The following is a 21,996-nucleotide window of genomic DNA, read 5'->3' as shown; positions in this document are numbered from 1 at the left end:
CCTAATCTAATCTAGCGTCTAATTAAATTTACTCACACGAATAAAACCACCCGAGTGCAGTCGAGAAACCCAAATAAATGATTGTGGGTCATGCAACTGCGTTTGCAATTACGGGTTGGTTTGAAGGATATATTTATGTGGCCCCAAGGAGCAACTCTTTGAACTTGTCCCATAAACGTGCCAAAAAATAATGTTCCGCCACTTTGAGCAATTAGAAAGTGCGAGACCTGGATGCAATTATCGGTTTAAAATGGTGAATTCTTGGTATTTAATATTAATAATTACGAGCAGGTCAACCTATATTCGGCGAAGTGAGTACGGATCTGGATTACGACGAGGATGTGGATGGCATACGAGCTTCGCACGCTCTTTGGCATTCGCAGACAGACGCCTGACACAAATTCTTCTCCGACTTACACAACTAGCTCGCCCGGAAACGGCGTCCGAATGGTGCTGCAATTTCAAATTCCTTGCACCGCATCAAAGCGCAAGCCAAATTGTGACATGTCCTCCCGCCGAGGACCCCCACTCGCCACCCGGAACGGGCACCACCCGGAACGAGCGCCACCCGGAACTCCGCACCACCCATTGCGTAGCGAGCGCCCACATTGCTGTGCTCCACCAGTGACCATCTCCACCAGGGAACGAGGGATGCGGCACATGCACACGAAAAAAAGACACTTAACTTGTGCAGTAGTCCCAGCTATCTGAGCAATTACTCCAGGTCATTTTTAATCTTTATTTGTAGTCTTCTAAGTCATCTGCAATTAGTTGATACACTCGATTAACACTGTTATGGAAGAGTTTACAGTTTTGTTTTATATTAAAAATTCGATGTGTAGGTGATATTTCTTTCAGTGAAATCATTTTTTCGTGGTGCATAGTTGAGTCCTTAAAAGAGCAGTCATTTCTACGCATGTGTAGCCGTTGTTAATTGCCGGCTAAGCGGAGTTTCTAAGAATTCTTGCTTTAATTACATTTTTTAATAAATTCGCGTGGAACACATTTTAATAATGCACACATTCTAGCAGCGCATTCAAGGAAATGCCGGCCGTTTCCAGAAATCCCCCTTAGAAGTGGAAGACCTCCCTTATTATTATCCTGTTAGGGCAATTTATTAATGGTTTTTGGTGTGACTAATTCTTATACTCGATGATTGTAAAGGCAACCCCCAAAAGTATGTGTAGTATCCTTTGCACAATAGATAGAACGAAAGCTATGTATTGAATTTATAATCAAGGAAAACACACTTGACAAAAATTTAAGGAGAAGTCACAGCAGCATAAGAATTAAAGTAGCCTGGAAACGAAAATCAAAATATATCCAGTCCAGTAGGCGGTGCTTGTATTTTTTTCAGATGTCAAACCATAGACCCATCGTTCCCATCGAATATCTCATTCAGTTTTTGAGTCTTGCTAAATTCATACGTTTTCATTCGTTTCGTTTTCTATATTTATTTGAATAAAATCATCAAAATTTCTAAAAAAAAAAACCGTATTCAAATTTGTCCGAATCCGTATGCTTCTTTTGTTCTCCCATTTTGTGTGAACCATCTAAAAAAAAGTAAAGTAAAATACGGTGGGCCTGTAACAAATTTTTTGATATACGAGAACAGTACGATAACGAACTAAGAAGACAACATTGAGAGAAAGTAGAGGAAGGAGAGAAACACACGCCAAAACCGTGAAACAGTAAGAAATGTCTCAAGCTTTAAAACTAATAGAAAATTCGAAATATTCTCATTGATGTTGGGTTGCCCTGTGTTATCGATTGATGCCTAGCTTTCTTTCTCTCCACAAAGTAATCGACAGAAACCCTGTCATTTTGTAGCTTAACCTCAATGTTCAATGTTATCGAATGTATTACTGTCGTTTGTGCTTATTAAAAAACATGTTTCGTTAGCAGACACCAATCGAAAGGCCAAGATGACTGAGGACATTGTGTGCCACAAGTGCCAGGAGGCCATCACCAAGCGAATGATCACCGCCCTGGGCAAGACGTGGCATCCGGAGCACTTCCTGTGCCGCCACTGCGATGAGCAGATCGTGGACGCCACCTTCAATATCCAGAGCGGCGAGCCGGTGTGCAACAAGTGCTTCGTGGAGCGGTACACCTACACCTGTGCCGGCTGCAAGAAGCCCATCCTCGAAAGGACCATCTGCGCCATGGGCGAGAGCTGGCACGAGGCTTGCTTCTGCTGCGGCGGAGCCTGCAAGAAGCCTCTGGCCAATCAGTCGTTCTATGAGCGCGACGGCAAGGCCTACTGCAAACAGGATTACGAGGACCTCTTCGCTGCCAGGTGCGCCAAGTGCGAGAAGCCCATAACGGACTCGGCGGTGATCGCCATGAACGTGAAGTGGCATCGCGATTGCTTCCGGTGCAACAAGTGCGAGAATCCCATCACCTCGCAGACCTTCACCATCGACGGGGACAAGCCCGTGTGCCCCGCCTGCAATTGCTGACACCGCCCCCGATGTCCATGTTCATTAAGAGTTGGCCACTTGTTTCCCTACACTAAACTTAAAATAGTTCCCGATGCTTAGGAGGCCAAGATGCAGGCAAGAAATCAGACCCAAACACTTAGCACACTCGACAACACACACGCACCCAAATAAAAAGAAATAAGTAAAGTCAATGGAACGGGGTGGCCAGAGAATACCCTTTTATCTTAATTGGAACGCAGCCTCTCAGATTTGCCCAAGACCAATAACAACTTCGCGATAAGCAAGCCCTTTCCCAATATTGAATAAATATTTCCCCAAACCCACTGAAGAGAAGCTGTCAAGAAAAGTGCTTGATATGAGATCATGTTTCCAAGGGCAAATAAAGCACCCAGCCGTGGAACATGCACATCTGATTATCTCATAAACACCATTAAACACCATCCCACGATGGCGATGTTCGGGGAGGGGTGTCCCAGTAGTGCAGCGGAAAATGGAAAACTCTGCGAGGGTGTGCTGTCGTGCCGTCATCGTGGAAAATTCACACATTCGGGTAACCAGCACGAAGCGGCTTCGTTAGCCAAGTTTTCTGCGGCTTTGGAGTTGCCGGCTGCCGGCTGCCGGTTTCAGTTTCATTTTTCAAACGGAGCTCGAGCAAAGCGGTTCGGTTGGTTTTTTGGCACAGCGATTTTCCACAATCCAAAAAAGTGTATCCGCGGAAAGCCGTCCGAAAACGGGAAAAGAGAGGTGGCTAATTAATTACACTGTTGAAACTGTCCCATAAATAATTGCCATTTGGGGCGAACAATTAAGGAGTCTGTGAAAAGCTGCAGCAGCTGCAAGCCTCCATAAATCGCGTCTACCAAAATCAAGATCGTGTTTACGTTTGTTGCGAACTCTGAAATTTATTTGCCAGTTATGGCCAGGTTTTCCTGATGCGGATTTTCCAAATGCAGCCAATATCCTCACGTCTAATGGCACTGACAACTCAATACAGAACATCGTGTAGATTGGCACCGGATAATTGTGATTTAGCCGTGCGTGTTGAAGTTGAATTAGTTTACTCAATTTGCGACTTCAAGTAATTGCAGTTTATTGGGGGAAATATTTTAATAAACTAAAACTGAAGTCGAGAAAACGATTTACTAAAAAATACAGGTGTTCGGTGCTCACAACTTTGATAGTAAGACATTTTAAGTATGGGTGGTCGGAAATTTGTTATTTTATTTATTTTCTAATTAATACTTGTAATTAATAATTAATATTTTTAAGATAATGGTACTGCGCTTGTTTTTACCATGGAAAGGCATCTTAACTTGTACTTTCAACAAAATGAATGAAATAATAATAATTTAACTGCCCTTAGTGTTTGCGCTGACTCCGATGGAAAGTCAATAAAAATGTTAATACTCACCTCAGACAAGTTAAAAAATGTGAGTTTAATTGCAAGATATTTCATTTTGATTGCCTAGGTGACAGAAAATTAATTGTTAGCATATGCAAATGACAATCGCGATTTGAATTTGCATATTACCAATGTGTTTGTAACCCATTCAATAAGATCAATTAGAGTTTATAATATGTGCTATTGCTGATTGTTCTGGAGCAACTAGACCATCCCGCATACGCCACCTCCAAGGCGGATGTCATTCCTGAACCCTTTTTCGTGGAAATGGCATCCGAGTTAGAGTTCTGGGCTCCCAGGCCAAAATTATTGATGCTACTCTGGCATTCTTTTCCAATTCGCCGATGTCTGAGAACGAAGAAATAACAGCGGCAACTAACAAGCCGATTGCACTGGAAGGAAAACTAGGTTAAAGAAAACAGCGTAATGCTGTTTTATTTTGTTTGTCTACGTTTTATTCTATTATTTTTCACCCTTTACCCATAGCCTTTAAAGTGAGATTATTACAAAATAATATTAATTCGACTTAATAATGGGGTCCTAAAACTCCAAGGAACCAACTATTTGTTGTTATATTACAAGTCATACTAATATTCTTACACACGTAACATTTACCTTTTTTTTAATTTTTTCATTAATTTATTTCATTAAATATTTGAAAGATAAAATGTTATTTAGTATAATAGTTTTTGTTTATCTTGCTTTCAGTAAGAGACGGATTTTTCCGCTGACTCCTAGACTTTTTGTCGCAGTGCAGTTAAAAACAGTCGGGGGCAGTCACTGACACTGAAGAACCTCCACAGTCGTACTTTGACTCTTGCGGTCGTCGGATGTTTGTTAGCTGGCCGGCTCCGCAGTTTTATATGGAAATTGCCATTTTTGGCGTTTCGAGCAACAGGCTGTAGACGCACCTTTAAGGTTCGCCCGGATCGGCGGGGTCGCGCTTAACCTTTAATGGGGAGCGCCATGGCCCGAGCCTTTGAAAGCCCCTCCAATTGGCAACCGGTTGGCTCCCAGTGAATGTGTGTGTCTGCTGCAAAAGCAAAGGCAAAGCCTCTTTGTGTCAGTCTTGTGTCATTAGCATCCGCCAACTGAGCTCCTAGTGTGTCAAAAGATTTGAACTTTAAAGTACTCAGGTGCTGAAGAGGCCCACAGACGAAAAGTAGACAGCAGACACTTGGACTGCCAGTCAGTCAGTCAGTCAGTTAGTCGGTCTCTCGGTCGCTCGCTCTTTGAGTGCACTGCGACAAAAATTTGTGCCCCAGAAACTATCTCCAGTAAATGTGGTTTCAAAACGAACAGAACATGTAGTAACTAAGTGCCTTTTGCCAATAAATGAAGTGTGCCAAAAGTCAGTGTGTTTTGGCCCAGAGCTCTAGTTTCCAGCAGCTTCACACAACTATTTCGCATTCGGGTTTTCGGCCAGTGTTTGTGAATTGCTTATCACGTTGTTTGACTTTGGGCTCGTTTGAATTATGCGCGCTATCTTCCATTGCCATTCCCCGTCCAGCTGGTAACTCACGCCGCAATTGTCTCTTTCGGGTTCTTTTATCACACCTGCCGTGCACCGCTGGATACCACACACATGCCACCCATCCATCCGCACTGGAGCGCTGTGGAGTGGAGTTCCTACAGTGCTCTGTGGGGCATGGAGTGGTAGCTTCCACTACCTTTTTGTCTTTTCATGGCACGTCCTCGTTGAGTGAAGCTGCTTGGAATTCGTTAGATTTGCCAACGTACTAGTTCTATTGTTTTTCGAATTTTCAAAGTTGTGCAAGGGAGGCCAGAAAACGCGAAATTAGCATTATTAGTGTATACAAATTGTGGTAACTGTCCAAAAACCATTCAGCTTCTTGGTGTAAGGCAGCCAGAGCCAACTGTGAAGTAAACCCACATTGCTCGCCCAAATAATTTAATTAAATTATTCCATTTACAAACCGATTGAGCCAACTGAAGGCGACTCGGCATGAAGTGAATCGGCAAAAAAGAACAATTAATAAGAACACGAAATCGCCGTTCGTCGTTCGACTTTAAAGGGGTTCTTAAAAAATGTAGAATTCAAAATATAAAACAAAAAACAGAAAGCAAAGCCCATGAGCCCCTCACCTGGCGCTGGCCAAAAATAGCACCGAAGACCATTTAATAACAATATCAATATGGGAAACAAATTCGAAGCTCACTTTGAATTGCAATAATCAGAATTCGTAGACCGCGCGGCTCTCAAGAATTTCGTGCGGCATTAATCGAGTGATAAATTAGATTGCTTAACTGACAAACGGCAGTGTGGGCGCCGCTATCAATAAAAATAATTAGCATTCATACCCTTTCAGAGGGTACATTGACACGTTCGAAAATTTATTTTTGAATACAAGCGCATTGGATGCCCTAAAGAGTTTGAACATTTTATTTTTTTAAGGCCACTAACTGGCTTGCTAGTTTTTATAAACTTACGTTCTGCACCAAAAACGAAAAACTATTTTGTTCGTGGTCTATATATTTATCTGCCATACTCATTGTTCTTTTTTCACATTTCCTGCTCTGGTTTTCGCACATTAATTGATAAATGCTACTTATCAATTTGTGATCAAAAGTAATTAAGTTCGTGACGGAATCAAACGTGGCTAATTGGATACAGCATTGGATAATAGACCAACACAAAAAACACATGGAAAAAAGACAAACAAAACGCGACAATTCGTAGAGAAACCCCATTAAAAACGGCGTTCCATATGTGTAAATATGTAATGTGCGCATAGAGTGAGCGAAAATTTCCGACTGATAACTGACTTTGAAAGAAAAGTAACCACGATGGTCTCTACTACTATTGTTTTTGTGACGCTGCTGACAGTGATAACCCTACATAGCAACTGTGCAGGTAAGTGAAAGGGTGAATCTTTATCACTCAATATGACAGATCGATCCATTTCAATCCTATGCATCTTAAGGAACAGAAACAATGAACAATAGAAAACAATAAACACCTCTTATTACCGACTGAAGTGCCAAAGACTTGCCTTTTTATTTGCAGATATTATGCAAGAAATTTAATATTAATATTATACACGTAATATTAACAATGCACGTCCTTTTTGATATGCAATCAAGGGCATTAAATAACTTTTTGCCGTTGCTATTAGTCATTGAACTAGCCAGTATATTGAATGGTAAGCTTGAAACAAAATGACTGAAGAGCTATCTGTAGTAAAGCCCACTAACCCCTTTTTCTCCTGGTTCTGTGGCAAATAGAAAACTCGTAAGGGGCAATCACCATAATTTGCATCGAGTGACAGTGACCAAATCTCCCGAAGATAGTATCTTTCCAAGAGCAGTGTAATAAGTGCCATCTCCTCTTTGTGCTTTTTGAGGTTGGGGACTCTGGTGCCCTTTGGAGATTATTCCCGTGCCCAAGGATGCAGTGCTTAACTGCCATTCATAACTGCGTTCCATGCGACCTGCAAGGCTCCTGTTTTCATTCGACTGCCACAGGTGTGAACTGACGTTTTGACAAGTTGGTAAGCGATATGTGGGCCTGGCTTCTCGCTTTTGACTTTGCAGCCAGCTGACTGACGCTGATGGACTGGACTGCCGACCAGCTCCCAGGGGCCGCTCCATGAATGCCTCAAACTGGGAGAAATTCTTTAAAAATTCCGCAGAGTAAATTCATTTCGCCCCGTTTCGATGTGAATATCTAATATCACATCATTTCCTTTTTTGGACTTTTTACCTTTTTACTAGCTTGCGCTGATTTTGAATGGACAATTTTCCTGTTGAATAATTGTACTTATGGTCTTGTGATTCCAACGTATTAACCCCAATTACTTTTTTGTTAGTGTATGACGTGCCGGGCGAGCACACGCCCAAAAAATGAATTCATCACGCCGCGAAGTCACATATCAAATTTTTCGGGGGATGACTACAACTGCGTTCCATTCCAAGACAGCTGACACTGAAAAATGCCGCTTTAGGCGCTGCCAGGTTGACTGCATCCCAATGAATCGCCGGTCAATCAGTCACTCGGGTTAAAGGTGTCGAAGTGCCCGCCAGCTGCTTTTGCCCTTCCCCGCCAGAAATTCATGAACTTATGTGCACTCAATTAAGTCAATAGGTGTGCCTGCGTTCGTTTTATGTTTTCTATATGTTCCTCGCAGTCTGCGCGCTGTTTCTTGGCTTTAACTAGAGTGTTTCGCCTAATGACTGGCTTTAAGCTGTTGCAGAAAGAGACAGCGACTGACCCCAAGCTATTTCGGAACCAAGAATTGAGAAAATTACATAGTACTGCCATAGCTACTCTACTTTATTTTGCTATAAAAGTAAAAATGTGGCTTAAAGCCGCAAGCAACTGATTGTTGTGTTTATTTGAACCTCAATTGAATTGCCGAATCTCATAAAAAAAACATTACTTTACGCCTTTAAGCCAGACTCCGACTCCATTCGCTTCATAAAAATCTCCGAGTTTATGGCAAATCTCTTAGCCTGCCACAGAGCATTTGCGAGGTATTTCATATTTCGCACACATATTGGCCGGATTTATGAGCGGGCTTGACACATTTATCAGGCAGTCAGGCTTCAAGGCAGTTCGCTGTCTTCTACTCCGGTAGGTATTTGCATAGCAAAACAGGCAAAATAATAGCAAACGAAACCCCATTCGCAGTTATGAAATCAGTGTCTGCCAGTCTGTCCAACAGTCGCACCCGGGTGAGATCCCAGAAATAGCATGATTCAGCTGCGGATGTGGCGCCTGTGATGTGGGAGTCTAAAATGCTGAAATACTTATTGAACTTCTTTTGGGGAAATGAAAAGTTCCGATGGCGGTTCATCGGGCAATCAATGTGAATTCCGCGAATGCTTTGATCATTTTTACAGCGTAAGTTAACTAATTGTTGCTCAGTTTAATTAGTCGTAATTAGCATACATTTTAAGAGGCCTTGACGTTGACTAATGTTTTCATTTCGCTGACAGCCAGCAGTTAGGCAGTCCGGCCATCGATCACCGTCCAGAGTCAGTTATTTCTGGCAGTGGTCTTAGTTGTGTGAACGGGAGTGTCGCCCCTCACTCAATGCCAAAGGCAAACCGTCTTTGAAGTTCGCCTGGTGACTTCTAGTCTGCGATTATTCCGTAATTTCCTTTACTTTCCTCAATTCCTTATCCGCAGTGACTTCCGAGTGCCAGACTGAAAAAGGAAAACTTTAATAAAGATTGCATTTAAATCAACAACAACTATTTGTGTCTGGCTGATGGAGATACCCTTTTCTATCTTACATAGGAAAGGAGATAAGCCATTTTTAAGCTACCTAAAGAGTAATGAAAAAACACAGCTTAAGATGCTTGATTTGATTGTTCCTCTTTAACTCTATGTACATATTTAATTTAATTTTTAAGTCAGTGCTGTGACATTTATAAAACAACTCATGATTCCTCCTACGCAATTTAAAGTACTGTTCGATACAAAGAATCCGAATAGGTTAGAGTACAAGTGACTGGCATTTAAGCTCAACCTGTTTTACATTTAGTTTGCTTCGGCTCCAGTACTCCAGAGCGCACATTTCAGGGACAGCCAGGACGGGAAATGGAAAAACATTCAAGACAATTTGTCTGCACACATTGCGATCGGGTGAAGGTAGAAAGTGGGAGAAAGGCGGTGGTGGTGTGGAGTGGATTTAATAATGCGAATCTGAACAATAACCAGAGCCTGAGATTGGCCACTGCCAACAGTTGCAGCGGGAAAGGGCCACGGCAACAGACAACTGCAGTCAGTGCCAAGGAAAACAGAAAACCACGTCTGGCGAACGCGACGTATGAGTAATGAAAATAACAATGCAACAGGGAGGGGAATGGGAAAGGCGTTGCAAAAGAACTAAAAACCCAGGACAAAGACAAAGTTTTCATTACGCAGCAGTAGACAAAAAATGTGTGTCGGATGCTGGAAAACACCACATAGTCCGCACAACAAATGAGTCATTTTCATCACGAAGAGCCCTGCGTACAAAAAACAAGGACTATAAACTCCGAAAGGTTAATTGGTAGTTGGAACTGACCAAACAGACGGCAAGAACTGTCGACCTAATTCGATGCGATGTCAATTAATTCGGGCAGATTAATTAGTTTATGCCAAACTAGTTGACATTTCATCCCGGTGCCGCACCCCACTCGGAGTCTCCATTTCACCTGGTCAATGGCCACCAAGTTCAGGTACACAGGCGCAGCTAATGGTCGTGTCGGGATTCGAGTCGCCGCCCATCAATTGTTGACTGTGCTGTCATTAGCGATTCCTCTACACTGTGAGAACTTATTTAGCAACTTTGGGTTTTTGGCCGCTACATCATTTTAAAAGAGAAACCCGCTTGAATGCGCTCCATAACTGGCATTATCTTAGGCCTAGGCCATTAGTCTCTAGAATGAACTTTGAGCTTATATTATTTCTGCTAATTAATCTATTTAGTAGCTCAATTTTATTTCACAACAACATCCTGGACATTTCTCTCTTCGGTAAACACTGCCAACGAGTCCAGTCACCCCAGAAATTCTCTGTGGGTTATCCAGTTCCTCCCCAATTTAAAGGCAACGTTTTATCCACTTTTTAATGCGCCATTCACGGGTCTTTCAATTTACCACCTAATAGATAACCTTAGTCCCTCCTGTTCCATTCCTGCCCTTTTAGTGCTTTTTGGTTCATACGGCTTCTGGCTTTTGGTCGCGTTTTTCTTGTGGTTGAGGGAGTGCTTTTTAATCACCAGCTCATCCCTCTCTCCTGACACTGGCTTAATGGTCTTAGAGCTCCGATCTCCTGGGATTAGAAGGGGTCAAGTTGAGATTCGATTGAGAACTGATTGGAGCAAATAGGCGGTACACTTGTAAGATTGTTGAAGGGTTATTTATTTAACGGTTTCATATAAAATACTCATTTTGGCACAAAAGAAAAAAACTTGGCCTGTTCATGCGAAAATCTTTTCCTATGCTATTATTAATATATTTATTTTCGCGATTGGTTGTAAGAAATTATATCTGTTGGTCTACATAAATGAACATTTTCATAGTTTCCTATTGCTAACATTTAGAGCGATTCAACGACCACAAACTTGTACAGTTTATTAGTTTTTGTGAAGTATAGCACTTGGTACTCCATCTTGGAGGGAACCCTTCATCCACAAACTGGAATGGCGCCATCATTTGGCAGGAATCGGGGAAGTAAGGGACGGCAGGGAAGTAATCCCCGCATATTTCATTAGATACGCTGACAGCATTAATATACTTTTGTGGGTTGGTCCTTGTCTCAAAAGCCCCGCGTTGGGCGCCAAGGACACGCATTTAAAGTGTCATTATAAATGCGCGCACGTTGGAGTAGCCCATATCCAACTCAAACCCCTCGTTTACATATTTTATCAGCGTTTTTCGCATGCCTGAGCGTCCACAAATGTAGTTTTATTATTTATAATGTGTACCATGCCAAAGGTCCTTTCAGCCGCGAAGCGATTTCCCCTCCACCAGATCCGACCCCTCCCTTTGGGTAGCCCTCTGTTTGGCTACCTCTCGAAAGCTATGGCGTAATTATGACAGGCGTTTAGTGGAGGTACCACCGCTTGCTTTGTGGGCATCCAATTAGCGGCTTTTTATTCATTTATTCCTGCTGTTTACATTTACCTTCGGAATGTAGTCGAGGCTCGATTCGATGCGGGGTAATCACTTTAGATTATGTAGTAATTCTTAGTCATTTTGGAGAACTTCTTGTGTGGGAAATTAAATGTTAAATTCCAGATTTTTGTAAAAGGAGGAACACCGAAATTAAAAAAATATATACATCATATGTACTTCATATACTCGTAAATAAAAGTCGAAGAATAATATTTCGCTATTACCAAATGTATACCAACGCTAAAACCGATTCAGTCGACGAACTTCCCACATCCCTGCAAGTAAATCAGTTAAACTTCAATGCATTTAATTGCTATTTGTTCAACAAGATACGCCAATTGATTTACTCCATTACACGACACGAGTCGTTTCGGTTCCCCCAATGTTTACTACAAATATGGTGGCATACAAATGTGGGGCATGAAATTCTGGGACACAGAGCGAGGAAAATTTGTATCCAATTATGCCTGGGTTGTATTTTTTCCGGCTAACAAAAACTTTATCGTTATCGCAAAATCAATACGCATCCAATGACGCCGACACTTCAGTTGGGATGACGACAACAAAGGTTCCTGCCCTGTTAAACCGGAAGGGCGGTGTTGCCTTCGTCATTTTGATAACCCATATGCTAATAACTAATATCTGTATTATATTTATCTATCGCTTGTATTGGACTTTGACTCGTATGCAAACACACGGACACGACAATCGTGGGTCATTAGGATGGAGCTCTTATCAAATTACGCATACGCCCTGTTCAATTGGTCTAGAGGGGAGTTGGGAACTATTGCCAGTTCTATTAGGGTCAGCCCAAGCTTATTAAACTAAATCTCTTGATTGGATTTAACGACTGTCAGCGTGTGCCCCTCCGTTGATGCAGAAAATGTACAAATGAAGCCAAAATTTGATAGCAACCCTCTGAAATATATTTTATGAATTGTGGCGCAGTGGTTATCATCTCTTTTGGTTGCAATAAATACAGATAAAATAAGTTAATTGCAGTAATATCCCTTAGGAAAGATACTTTGATTTCCACCTACACTTCCTAGCTGCATATTGAATATTAAGCCGCAAATGGAATTGGAAACTCACTTAAACTGAGTGGGTCAATTGTGGTCAACCACTTGTGGCAGCATAACAAACAATAACATAAAACCACCCCCCTGCCCCTCTACAACCTTTAGGGAAATCCCTCATGACGCCATCCACATTAACTTGATTTTTCCACCCTCTTGCTCCTTTGCAGCCGTCGATGTTTACTTTCCCAGCACGTCGGTGAAATTCAATCTGCCCATCAATGAGGAATCGGAGAGCATATTCTCCAAGATCCCGCTGGCCCAGTTCCAAGTGCTGCGGATGGAGGACAACCGGTTGGCCAGCGATTTCTTGTATAGCCTGGAACAGAATCCACTGCTCCGGATAAACAGTTCCTCCGGCGAGATATATATGCGCACCGATTACCGCTCACCGAACTCAAGTGCCACGTTTTTGGTGACCGCATTTCCCAGGGATCAACCGGATCACGAGCTGCTGCCTGTTTCGCATCTTTCGTTGGAGGTGACTCCGCAGTCCCTGGAGGATTACTGTGCGGAACTGGAGCACATTTGCTTCTGGAGCAGTGCTCAGTACAGAGTAGCCGAGTCCCAGGGTGCACATCGGCGCAAGGATTTCTTTGAGCCCGTGCTTATAGGAGCCCTTAATTCCCGGGCTGCGAAGTATCTGTGCCCTCATGTATCTCTGGAATACTCCCTCAACGCTGGTAGCTCCCACTTCGTGCTGAAACAAAATCGACTCTACACCCGACAACCCTTGGATCACGATGAGCTCAATGGCCTGAACGCCAGGGCAGGGCAGCTGCAGGCCAGGATTACCTGCACGGTCAAGCTGTCCAGCAGGGATGAGCGGAAATTCTCGCGCACCTTGGATATCAAGTTATTGGATCGCAATGATAATGGGCCGAAGCTGCAGGAGAGTAGCTCCAAGTTTGATTTCTATCTGGATCAGCCCTACTTCCAAGCGGTAAGTTAGCGGATTTGGGAGGAGTGGGGCTAAACCACGGGAAGAACACTTCAGGAGTAGGGGCATACCAACCAGCCCTCACCAGGCAGACTGTTCGTCTGCCGGCTGTCTGGCGGTCACTGGGTGCGGGCTTATTGAATTCGTCCATGATGAACGCCGCCCAGACACGCAATCAGGTCGGATGCACTCGAAAAATATTTAGCGAACATCTATTTTGCCTTAAAAAGGTTTGTCAACAAACTTTCAGACACATGTCCAAATGATTAAAATGCCCAAAAAGTTGTTTACCTCTCCACCACATTTTTTTGGGTGTACCCTGCTGCTTAGCCTGAAATTATTTCGCCATTGCCACGTCTGCCTCCAAAGTTCCTTTATGGGGTAGATGGCCAGTTGGCCACTTCCGCGATTTCTTATTCCAACTTCTCCTCCTATCCAACGCATATGCTGCCATTAAAACGCGTGCGCTTATGGGCTTTTATGATTGGAGCATGACAGACAGGAAAGAAAACCGCAGGAAACGGCATGGAAACGGGAACACCAAGTGACTTCAACGCGGATTGCAGTCGCGGTCGGGGTCCCTTAAATTTGCCTCAAAAGGAAATTATGTTGCCGTGCTCAAAACAAGCCAAGCCTATCCCTAAGGATCGGCGAACTATGTCAGTTCAGGTGCAGATAGGAAGATAGGGCGATAGGGCGATCTGCTTGCTCCAGCTAGAGTAATTGGCTCGGTGCTAAAGTCCTGCCATTACAAATTACTCCAGGTGGCTCTGCATTAAAATAATGTACATACAATAACGTACATTTTATTTTATTTCGAGGAAATTGCTGCCGACATGTCCCATAACAAAGTGAACAGAAGTTCGGTGTGATGAGGTGTGGCTGAGGTGCAACTAAACATGGGTGGGACAAAATGAAAGCCAATTCATTTTCAGGTAATTTTAACAGCTTAGGCAGGCATTAAGGAATTTGTATACCGAGCACAGATATACAGAATTAGTAAGCTAAACAAAAGTTATTCCTTAAAATTATACATATTTTGGTACTGTTTAGTAAAATCAACCGAGAACGCAACAGTCAATTTCCTCGACTATCCGATACTCCTTACTCACCTAGTGGAGGAGATTTGTTCGCCATCGATGTAGCCAAGGAAAATAGTAATATATTATTAAATTATATATTATATAAATTAAACAAAAACTTGTATATAAAAATGCGAGACAGTTTTGGGAGGTTTGTGGGCGTGGCTATCTACTTAAGCAGACTTGTGCTTTCTACGCCTCTAGAATCAGCAAGATCTTAACACTCTAGCTTTTAAGGTTCCCGGGATCCCATCGTTCACACGGCGACAGACTAGGAATATATATACCTTATAGTTAAGTTCCTTATATAGTATATATATTTACCTTATAGTTCCGGAAACGCGTCTTCTTCCTCTAGAAAAACTCTAGAAAATACCTATACCTCCTATTTCTATCTTTACATCCTTGCTCCTAGAAAACAAACTCAAATTGTCAAGAAGAGACTTATTCTTAGAGAATGTTTACTCCTTACTATAATTCCAACCTAACACTAACTCCAGAGAGGACAGCCTGCTAATGTCCTTGCCACCGGGATGCATTAAATGGGTTTTTAGCCATTTTTTTCCAAGCACTTCACAGGGAAATGTCAGGTCCCAGAGGATCTAAAACCCAAGCCTGACCTTGTGCACGAATGGAAATGCTAATCACCAAGAGGGTATCCTTGGAGGGCAGTGCAGCAATTTGCCAGGGGGTGCCAAGTGGAATTTAATTATCGCTGGTCAGTAAATGCTAATGAAGCTAGCTGCTAATACGTATATTTTTACGAATCCCACAGGACGAGGAGGCGGGAAAGAAAATAATCTACGTGGACAAGGACACACTGGAGGCAAATGCTCACCTGGTCTACGCCGTCCACAATGACACCAATGGTCTGCTTCGGCCCGACTGCCACGCCTACGAGGCTGATCACACGGGCAGACCACATACCATCGTCAGTTGTCGTGAGTATAGGGATTAGGTTGTTACATAAGTCTAAGATGTTTCGCATTAACAAAATTCCTTTCCAAAATTCCAATAGAACTGCGATTCTCCCGCAACGGTGTCTTCCGGGATACCCCCTATTGTGTGTCCCTGGAAGCTCGGGATCTGACCATTGAAAGCCGCATCGATGCCATGTCAGCGACAGCCCATGTTTGCTATCATATTAATCTGAGTAACCTTCACGAATCTGACCAAGAATTGCCGCAAGCTCTTCCCCTACGGTCACGTCAACATCGAATATTCGAGAGCGAAGAATTCAACGGAGATTCTGCGGGCCGATCTCTAAGCTCTTTGAGCCCGACCGTGGAATACGAGAAGGATGTCTCCGTATACAGATCGGCTGCTTCTAGTTTTCGAGTTGTCCAGCCTGACAGTTTTCTGGACTTGATGAGGTCACGGTCCATTCGCTTCGATATTGTGGAGGATAAACTTGGAGCTTTTGGCATCACCTCAACATCGGGAATTGTGTTTGTGAAGAACCCGCAGGCCTTGGAGGAGGCGCCGGAAACCATTTACTTCCTAAATGTCACCTGGATCGATCAGCAACGACTCTCCCACGTTCGAGTGATCAATGTGCATCTGGTTCATGGTAGACCCGAGAATACTAGTTGCGAACTGAAGATCAAGTCCCGATCCCAGACCTGTGCCCAGATCAAATACCCATCGCAATGCGGTCGGTATTGTGGCTTGGCCACAGGTGGAGGATCTTGCCAGTGGAGGGGATCCAACTCGGCCATGTTTGGCACTAGATATGGTTCCTGTGTTCCCGAATCTCGTTACTGCCCAGATCATGTCTGTGATCCCCTAGAGGAACTGAATCCCATGGCCTGTCCGCAGGATTGCACCCCAGCTGGGAAAATTGTGGGTCCCCATTCGAGTAATGAAAACAAGAAGGGGATCTACAGTGCCTCCGGAACCTGCATTTGCGAGGATAATGGCAAGTGCTCATGCGCTCCCTTGGACGAGGAATCCAAGATGAAGAAACCCCGCAAACGCAAGAACGAAACAGAGGCGGAACCTTTGCTGGGCGGACGAAGAGGTACTCCTCCGAATCAGCCACTCCAGGATCCCCTGCTCCTAGGTGTCCTAAATGTGGCCGGCTTCGAGTGCGACCGCTCCTGCATGTTTTTCGTGATCACTTGCCCTCTACTGTTTGTTCTCCTGCTGCTCTGTTTGCTGATTGCGCAGAGGAAGATGCTCCAACGTCGCTTGGGCAAACAATCGATGACCACGTCTTCGAAGCAAATTCTTCCGGAATCGGGAGACGGAGATCTGGCCTTGATGCCGCTGCAGAGTGGTTTCAGGTTCGAAAGTGGCGATGCCAAGTGGGAGTTTCCCAGGGAGAAACTGCAACTAGACACGGTTTTGGGTGAGGGTGAATTTGGTCAGGTCTTGAAAGGCTTCGCCACCGAGATCGCTGGCTTGCCGGGAATAACCACGGTGGCCGTAAAGATGCTCAAGAAGGGCGCCAATTCCGTGGAGTACATGGCCCTGCTCTCGGAGTTTCAGCTGCTCCAGGAGGTCTCTCATCCGAATGTGATCAAGCTTCTAGGCGCCTGCACCTCCTCGGAAGCGCCTCTCCTGATCATCGAGTATGCCCGGTATGGTTCGCTGAGGAGCTATCTTCGACTCAGCCGGAAGATCGAGTGTGCTGGCGTAGACTTCGCTGACGGAGTGGAGCCTGTTAATGTTAAGATGGTTCTTACCTTTGCCTGGCAGATTTGCAAGGGCATGGCTTACCTTACTGAGTTGAAGGTGGGTGAAGGATATTACTTTTGCAACCAAAATATTGACGTCCTTTCATCCTCCAGTTGGTGCATCGCGATTTGGCTGCTAGAAATGTTCTTCTGGCGGATGGCAAGATTTGCAAAATTTCAGATTTCGGACTGACTCGAGATGTTTACGAGGACGATGCCTATTTAAAGAGATCCCGAGACCGCGTGCCCGTCAAGGTAATACCGCCAAATTAACCGCCTTTAAAATGAATAGTAATCTGGAAACCTCTTTTAAAGTGGATGGCCCCGGAGTCTTTAGCGGATCATGTGTATACCAGCAAATCGGATGTGTGGTCCTTTGGCGTTCTCTGCTGGGAATTGATCACCCTGGGAGCCTCTCCGTATCCTGGCATTGCTCCCCAGAATCTGTGGTCCTTGCTGAAGACGGGCTACCGGATGGACAGACCAGAAAATTGTTCGGAGGCTGTCTACTCCATAGTTCGAACGTGCTGGGCAGATGAGCCAAATGGGCGACCCTCCTTCAAGTTCCTGGCTTCGGAGTTTGAAAAGCTATTGGGCAACAATGCCAAGTACATAGATCTGGAAACGAATGCCGTTTCGAATCCCCTTTATTGTCAGGATGATTCCGCCTTGATGACCATGGAATTAGGCGAACCGGAATCGTTGCAGCACCTTTGGTCACCACCCAAAATAGCCTACGACATCCATGACCAGGGCACCAGCTACGATCAGTCAGAGGAAGAGATGCCCATGACTTCGACGGCTCCACCAGGCTACGATTTCCCACGACCCTTGATTGATGCTACCGCCAAGGAGCAGGTTCTGCGATACGAAAACGATTTGCGGTTTCCCTTGAATATTCGGAAATCCAGTTGTACTCCAAGCTACAGCAACATGACTACTGGATCTCCAGCGACCACCTCGCTGCCACATTATTCTGTTCCCGTTAAGAGGGGTCGCTCATATCTGGACATGACCAACAAGAGTCTCATCCCAGACAACCTGGACAGCAGGGAGTTTGAAAAGCATCTGTCCAAGACCATCTCCTTCCGATTCTCTAGTTTGTTGAACCTTAAAGAAACGGGGGAGCTGACTCCAGGACAGCAAGCTGAGGATGCAGTGTAGACGTAGTTTTTCCCAGAGTTCTTATCTCACGCCTCTTTTTCAGTTCAAACTGTTTGTTGATTAGTTTTAGTTTTACACTTAATCAAGTAGCTTTATGCTGAAGCCAAATATGGATTTTAAGAGACCCGATTTCGATTTCGAATACTCGCAAGCATTTAAACATTATTTTAATTAGCCAAAGATCATAATTCTAAAAGCATAATTGATCATAAATTCTAAAGCTTTGTTTCGAAAAGTAATATTTTGAAACTGATTCTAAACAACAAATTATCAACTGAAATAAAGAACTTAAATTATTTGTAAGCTATTATGTCAGAAGGTTATTGAAAAGAATGATTTATTTCACACAAACTGTAGTAGACTTGTTTAACACTCAAAAAAATAGGATTTTTGTATGGAATATTTGTGCTTCAAGATTGTGTGTGCCTGCGCAGCGCGCTATTGTGTTTGGATATTTATTTAAATTAAACACTGCGAAAACCTAATTTAAGATTGTAAAAGTTTGCTAAACTAAGCTAGGTTGATTTATAATATCTATCTCTATAATATAATACCAGTCATAATCTAAGTTTCAATTCATTTTGGTCATAAGCTATACAATCATAAGATTAACCTCTATTATAAATCAGTGAGTACACCTGGTATATCTTAAATCCAACACGAACAATCTCACAGGCCAGGCACTTCAGATATTTAGGTATTCGAACCACTGTACTTATTTATCGATGAGAAATCTTTTTATAAGCCAAAAAGCGATCAACAAGAGGACTGTAAATACTTGTATGTACTGCATGTTATTTAAATTTTAAACATTAATTGAAATAATATAAAATAATATAAAGCAAATATAACAAAGAGCGAAATACTCGGACTTCACTCATCATCGGGTACCAGCAGGTTGAGATTGGCACTGCCCGCAAGGCTGCCCATAAAGGTTTCCTCGTCTCCTCTCACGGATAGAGTTTCCCTACCAGTCAGCACCTTTTTCTCCCGTATCATGGCCGTTCTTTCCCATCGCGACCCCTTGCAATTCTTACAGCTCTGTTTGGGCAACTTGAATACGGTGGTTGTCCGATTTCCGCAGTCTTTGCACTGGAAGAATCGCTTTTCAGCATCGACCACCTTCAAGGCGTGCTTCTGCTCCTTGCAGCGATCGGAGGCGGAGAACGCTGTGTACTTGCACACCTGGCAGATGACCGCCTTGCATGGCATCTTGTATGTGCCCAGCATCTTCTCTTCCATCGCTTCCTTGCGTTCAAGCTTGTTGAAGTACTCCTCCTGCGCCTCGCGCTCTCGCATCTCTACGAGATTCGTATGCGATGAGGTGGCCGCCATAATTTTCTCGATTCTCGATTTGCGCATCATTTCTCGATCGTCCTCTTCCATTTTTTGCCGCTTGGCGCTGCTGGAGAACTTCTCGTTGAGTTCATCGATCGCTCTTCTCTTACCACTTTCACTACCTCGTGTGGAGTTGGGATTGATCTTCTCCAGGGGCTTCTTCTTCAACAGGGCGGCTGCTTTCAGCTTAGCATTTTGCGCCTGTCGGGATCCTAAATTTATCTCAAAGGAGAAGTTTTCACTACCGGAAAGCTTGGGCGTTAAACTGGCATCAAAGGAGAAGCCACGATTTTTGAATTTCTCTGGAACAGGTGTAGTGGGCATGCTGACGTCGTGCTTGGCTGCTGCGGATTCTTTTTTTTTATCAGTTCCCAAGACATGGCCCTCCTCCTGCTTTTCCTTTTTAAAGCGATCATTTTCCTCTTTAAGCAGACGTAGCCGCTCTAGATCTTGGACTCTCTGTTTCCTAGAAGCTTCCACACCCCCAGCACAACGGGAAACGGGACCACCACGCTCCGCATATGGAATTTTAGTGGGTTCGGCTGTTCTGGGCTTTGAGGCGTGGTTAGCGGTATGGGCGAAAGGAGAAACATCATAGCCAGCCAGCATACTCAAACGATCACGTTCCTTGGCGATTAACTTGGCACTTTTTCTTGCGGGAACTGCAGTGAAGGTCTGGCCACCATAAAATACCTCGTTCTTGCCTTAACAGAAAGAAAATAACTAAGTGAACTCGAGTTTTCTTCGAACTCATAGCCTGCTTACCCAAAACTTTGTTCCTCAGCTCATTGATCCCCCGACCTGCGGTCGCCGATTGCAGTTCCGAACGTCGGGACATCTTTCCGTATTCCTGCTTCACATGGAAAATGCAATAATCACAGTCGGTTAGATTAACCACCGAAGTGCACTTGTCCCCATTTTTTTTGGTGGCACGACATGTGCCCAAATCCTTGGACTGACCCAGGATCATGACTTTCTGGGAACTATCGATGGATAGGCAAGCCACATCGGAGCTACCCGCTCTCCTCTCGAAAATAGTTGGATTCAAGACAGCCAGGCACAGACCCTCAGATGTTTTCCACAGGGATTTGTGGGCCTCTTTGAAAAGGAAAAGTGAGATCGTTTTAACCTCTCCCCTCAGATCGGATAGTTTCCAGGTGGAGTAGGGATCACCCTTTTTGGTGTTCTTTACGGGATTTTTGGAAACCAGAGCGCCAGCGATGACCCAATCTTTGGCCAAATCACCCCGCTCGATGTGGAACGCAACGCCGGAGAAGGGCACAGGCTTCCTGCCCGCCATGCGCTCCTGCAACAATGAGCTGGAGACTAGCGGATTGATCATGCGCAGTCCAAAGACTGGATCCGTGTAAACAGCAGAGACGGGAGCACTTGGCTGAGCTGTGGATGCCACGGCGGCAGCGGCTGGCGGTGGTCGTTGAAACGTGCTGCTCACCGCCGACTGGCGTTTAATGGGATGGTGCGGATTTTTCAGTGGTTGCGGCGTGGATGTAACCACCTGGGTAGTCTTTTTAAGCTCCTGATCCACTTCCCTCGCCACCTTGCACTCGTAGGCGTTCTCCCGCTGCTGCTTCAGTCTCTTGTTTATATCACTACCGTACTCATTGTACTTGCGTTCCAGGAAGTTCTTTACCTCCTCGTCGTCAGAAGAGTCCAGCTCTGGTTCCTTACTGATAGCAGCCTTCTCATGCTTTGCGGGTTTCACGATCTTCTCGAAGGTGAAGGCATCAGCAAAACTGCTGTCTTCGCGTAGTTTTGGCACCGCATTGCCCAAAATTGGTGCGGCTGGTTTTGGTTTTTCTGATTCTGCAGATTTGGGAATTACGTTTTCTGCTGCGCCCAGCAGTTTTTCCAGCGCCAGTATTTCCTCCTCATCGTCGATGCTTACATCTGTCCCGGATTTCTGTGCAGGACCCATTTCATTCGGGTAATTGAGGAGTTTCACGTGTTCTTGTAGGTTTTTCTCTTAGTTTTCTAAATGAGCGCAAAAACAAATAATTTTTGGCGGGCTGAATGTGACCGTGTAATTTATGTGATTCTCTTGGAATTACTTGTTTGTCAACACTGTTTATATCGATATGATATGGGAGTCGCGCAAGGATGCAGTATTTCCAATTCAATTATTTAATACAATACCTAAGAACTCCTAATGTGCAATAATCGAGTTTTTCATTATATAAAGTGATGTTATATAGGAATTTGCTTTATTTCCGATTTTGGTTGAT

The 21,996-nt window shown here is 44.1% G+C and overlaps 2 protein-coding genes and 1 pseudogene across 5 annotated transcripts; 2 read left to right on the top strand and 1 right to left on the bottom strand.

Moving 5' to 3' along the window:
- Nucleotides 1-1,318: 1,318 nt before the first annotated feature.
- On the top strand, nt 1,319-2,672 carry LOC6548795 (annotated as a pseudogene). 2 transcript variants are annotated; one of them, XR_003407869.1, is made up of 2 exons: nt 1,319-1,691; nt 1,906-2,672. The product of XR_003407869.1 is annotated as a transforming growth factor beta-1-induced transcript 1 protein, transcript variant X1 (transcript). The 2 variants fall into 2 exon arrangements; XR_003407870.1 differs by having other exon boundaries at nt 1,903-2,672.
- A 304-nt stretch (nt 2,673-2,976) lies between these two features.
- On the top strand, nt 2,977-19,256 carry LOC6548796 (proto-oncogene tyrosine-protein kinase receptor Ret). Of its 2 annotated transcripts, none has more exons than XM_015156528.2 (7): nt 2,977-3,188; nt 6,438-6,721; nt 12,722-13,494; nt 15,349-15,514; nt 15,592-17,309; nt 17,366-17,506; nt 17,567-19,256. In XM_015156528.2, the coding sequence occupies exons 2-7, from the start codon at nt 6,655-6,657 to the stop codon at nt 18,413-18,415; spliced, it is 3,714 nt and encodes a 1,237-aa protein (XP_015012014.1). In that variant the 5' UTR covers nt 2,977-3,188; nt 6,438-6,654; the 3' UTR covers nt 18,416-19,256. The 2 variants fall into 2 exon arrangements, with proteins under 2 accessions (XP_015012014.1, XP_026836918.1); XM_026981117.1 differs by lacking the exon at nt 2,977-3,188 and adding an exon at nt 4,652-4,764.
- LOC6548797 (protein MCM10 homolog) lies at nt 18,832-21,981 on the bottom strand. The gene is made up of 2 exons (XM_001974018.3): nt 20,519-21,981; nt 18,832-20,457 (listed from the first exon to the last, which is right to left on the bottom strand). Exons 1-2 carry the CDS (start codon nt 21,687-21,689, stop codon nt 19,289-19,291), a joined length of 2,340 nt encoding a protein of 779 aa, XP_001974054.1. The 5' UTR covers nt 21,690-21,981; the 3' UTR covers nt 18,832-19,288.
- Nucleotides 21,982-21,996: the final 15 nt, after the last annotated feature.

This window comes from Drosophila erecta, unplaced genomic scaffold, assembly GCF_003286155.1.
Source record: "Drosophila erecta strain 14021-0224.00,06,07 unplaced genomic scaffold, DereRS2 tig00000092-arrow-pilon, whole genome shotgun sequence".
In the NCBI taxonomy this organism is placed as follows: Eukaryota; Metazoa; Arthropoda; class Insecta; order Diptera; family Drosophilidae; genus Drosophila; species Drosophila erecta.
The sequence above is the reverse complement of the archived record's forward strand: the minus strand, read 5'-3'. Positions and strand labels throughout refer to the sequence as shown.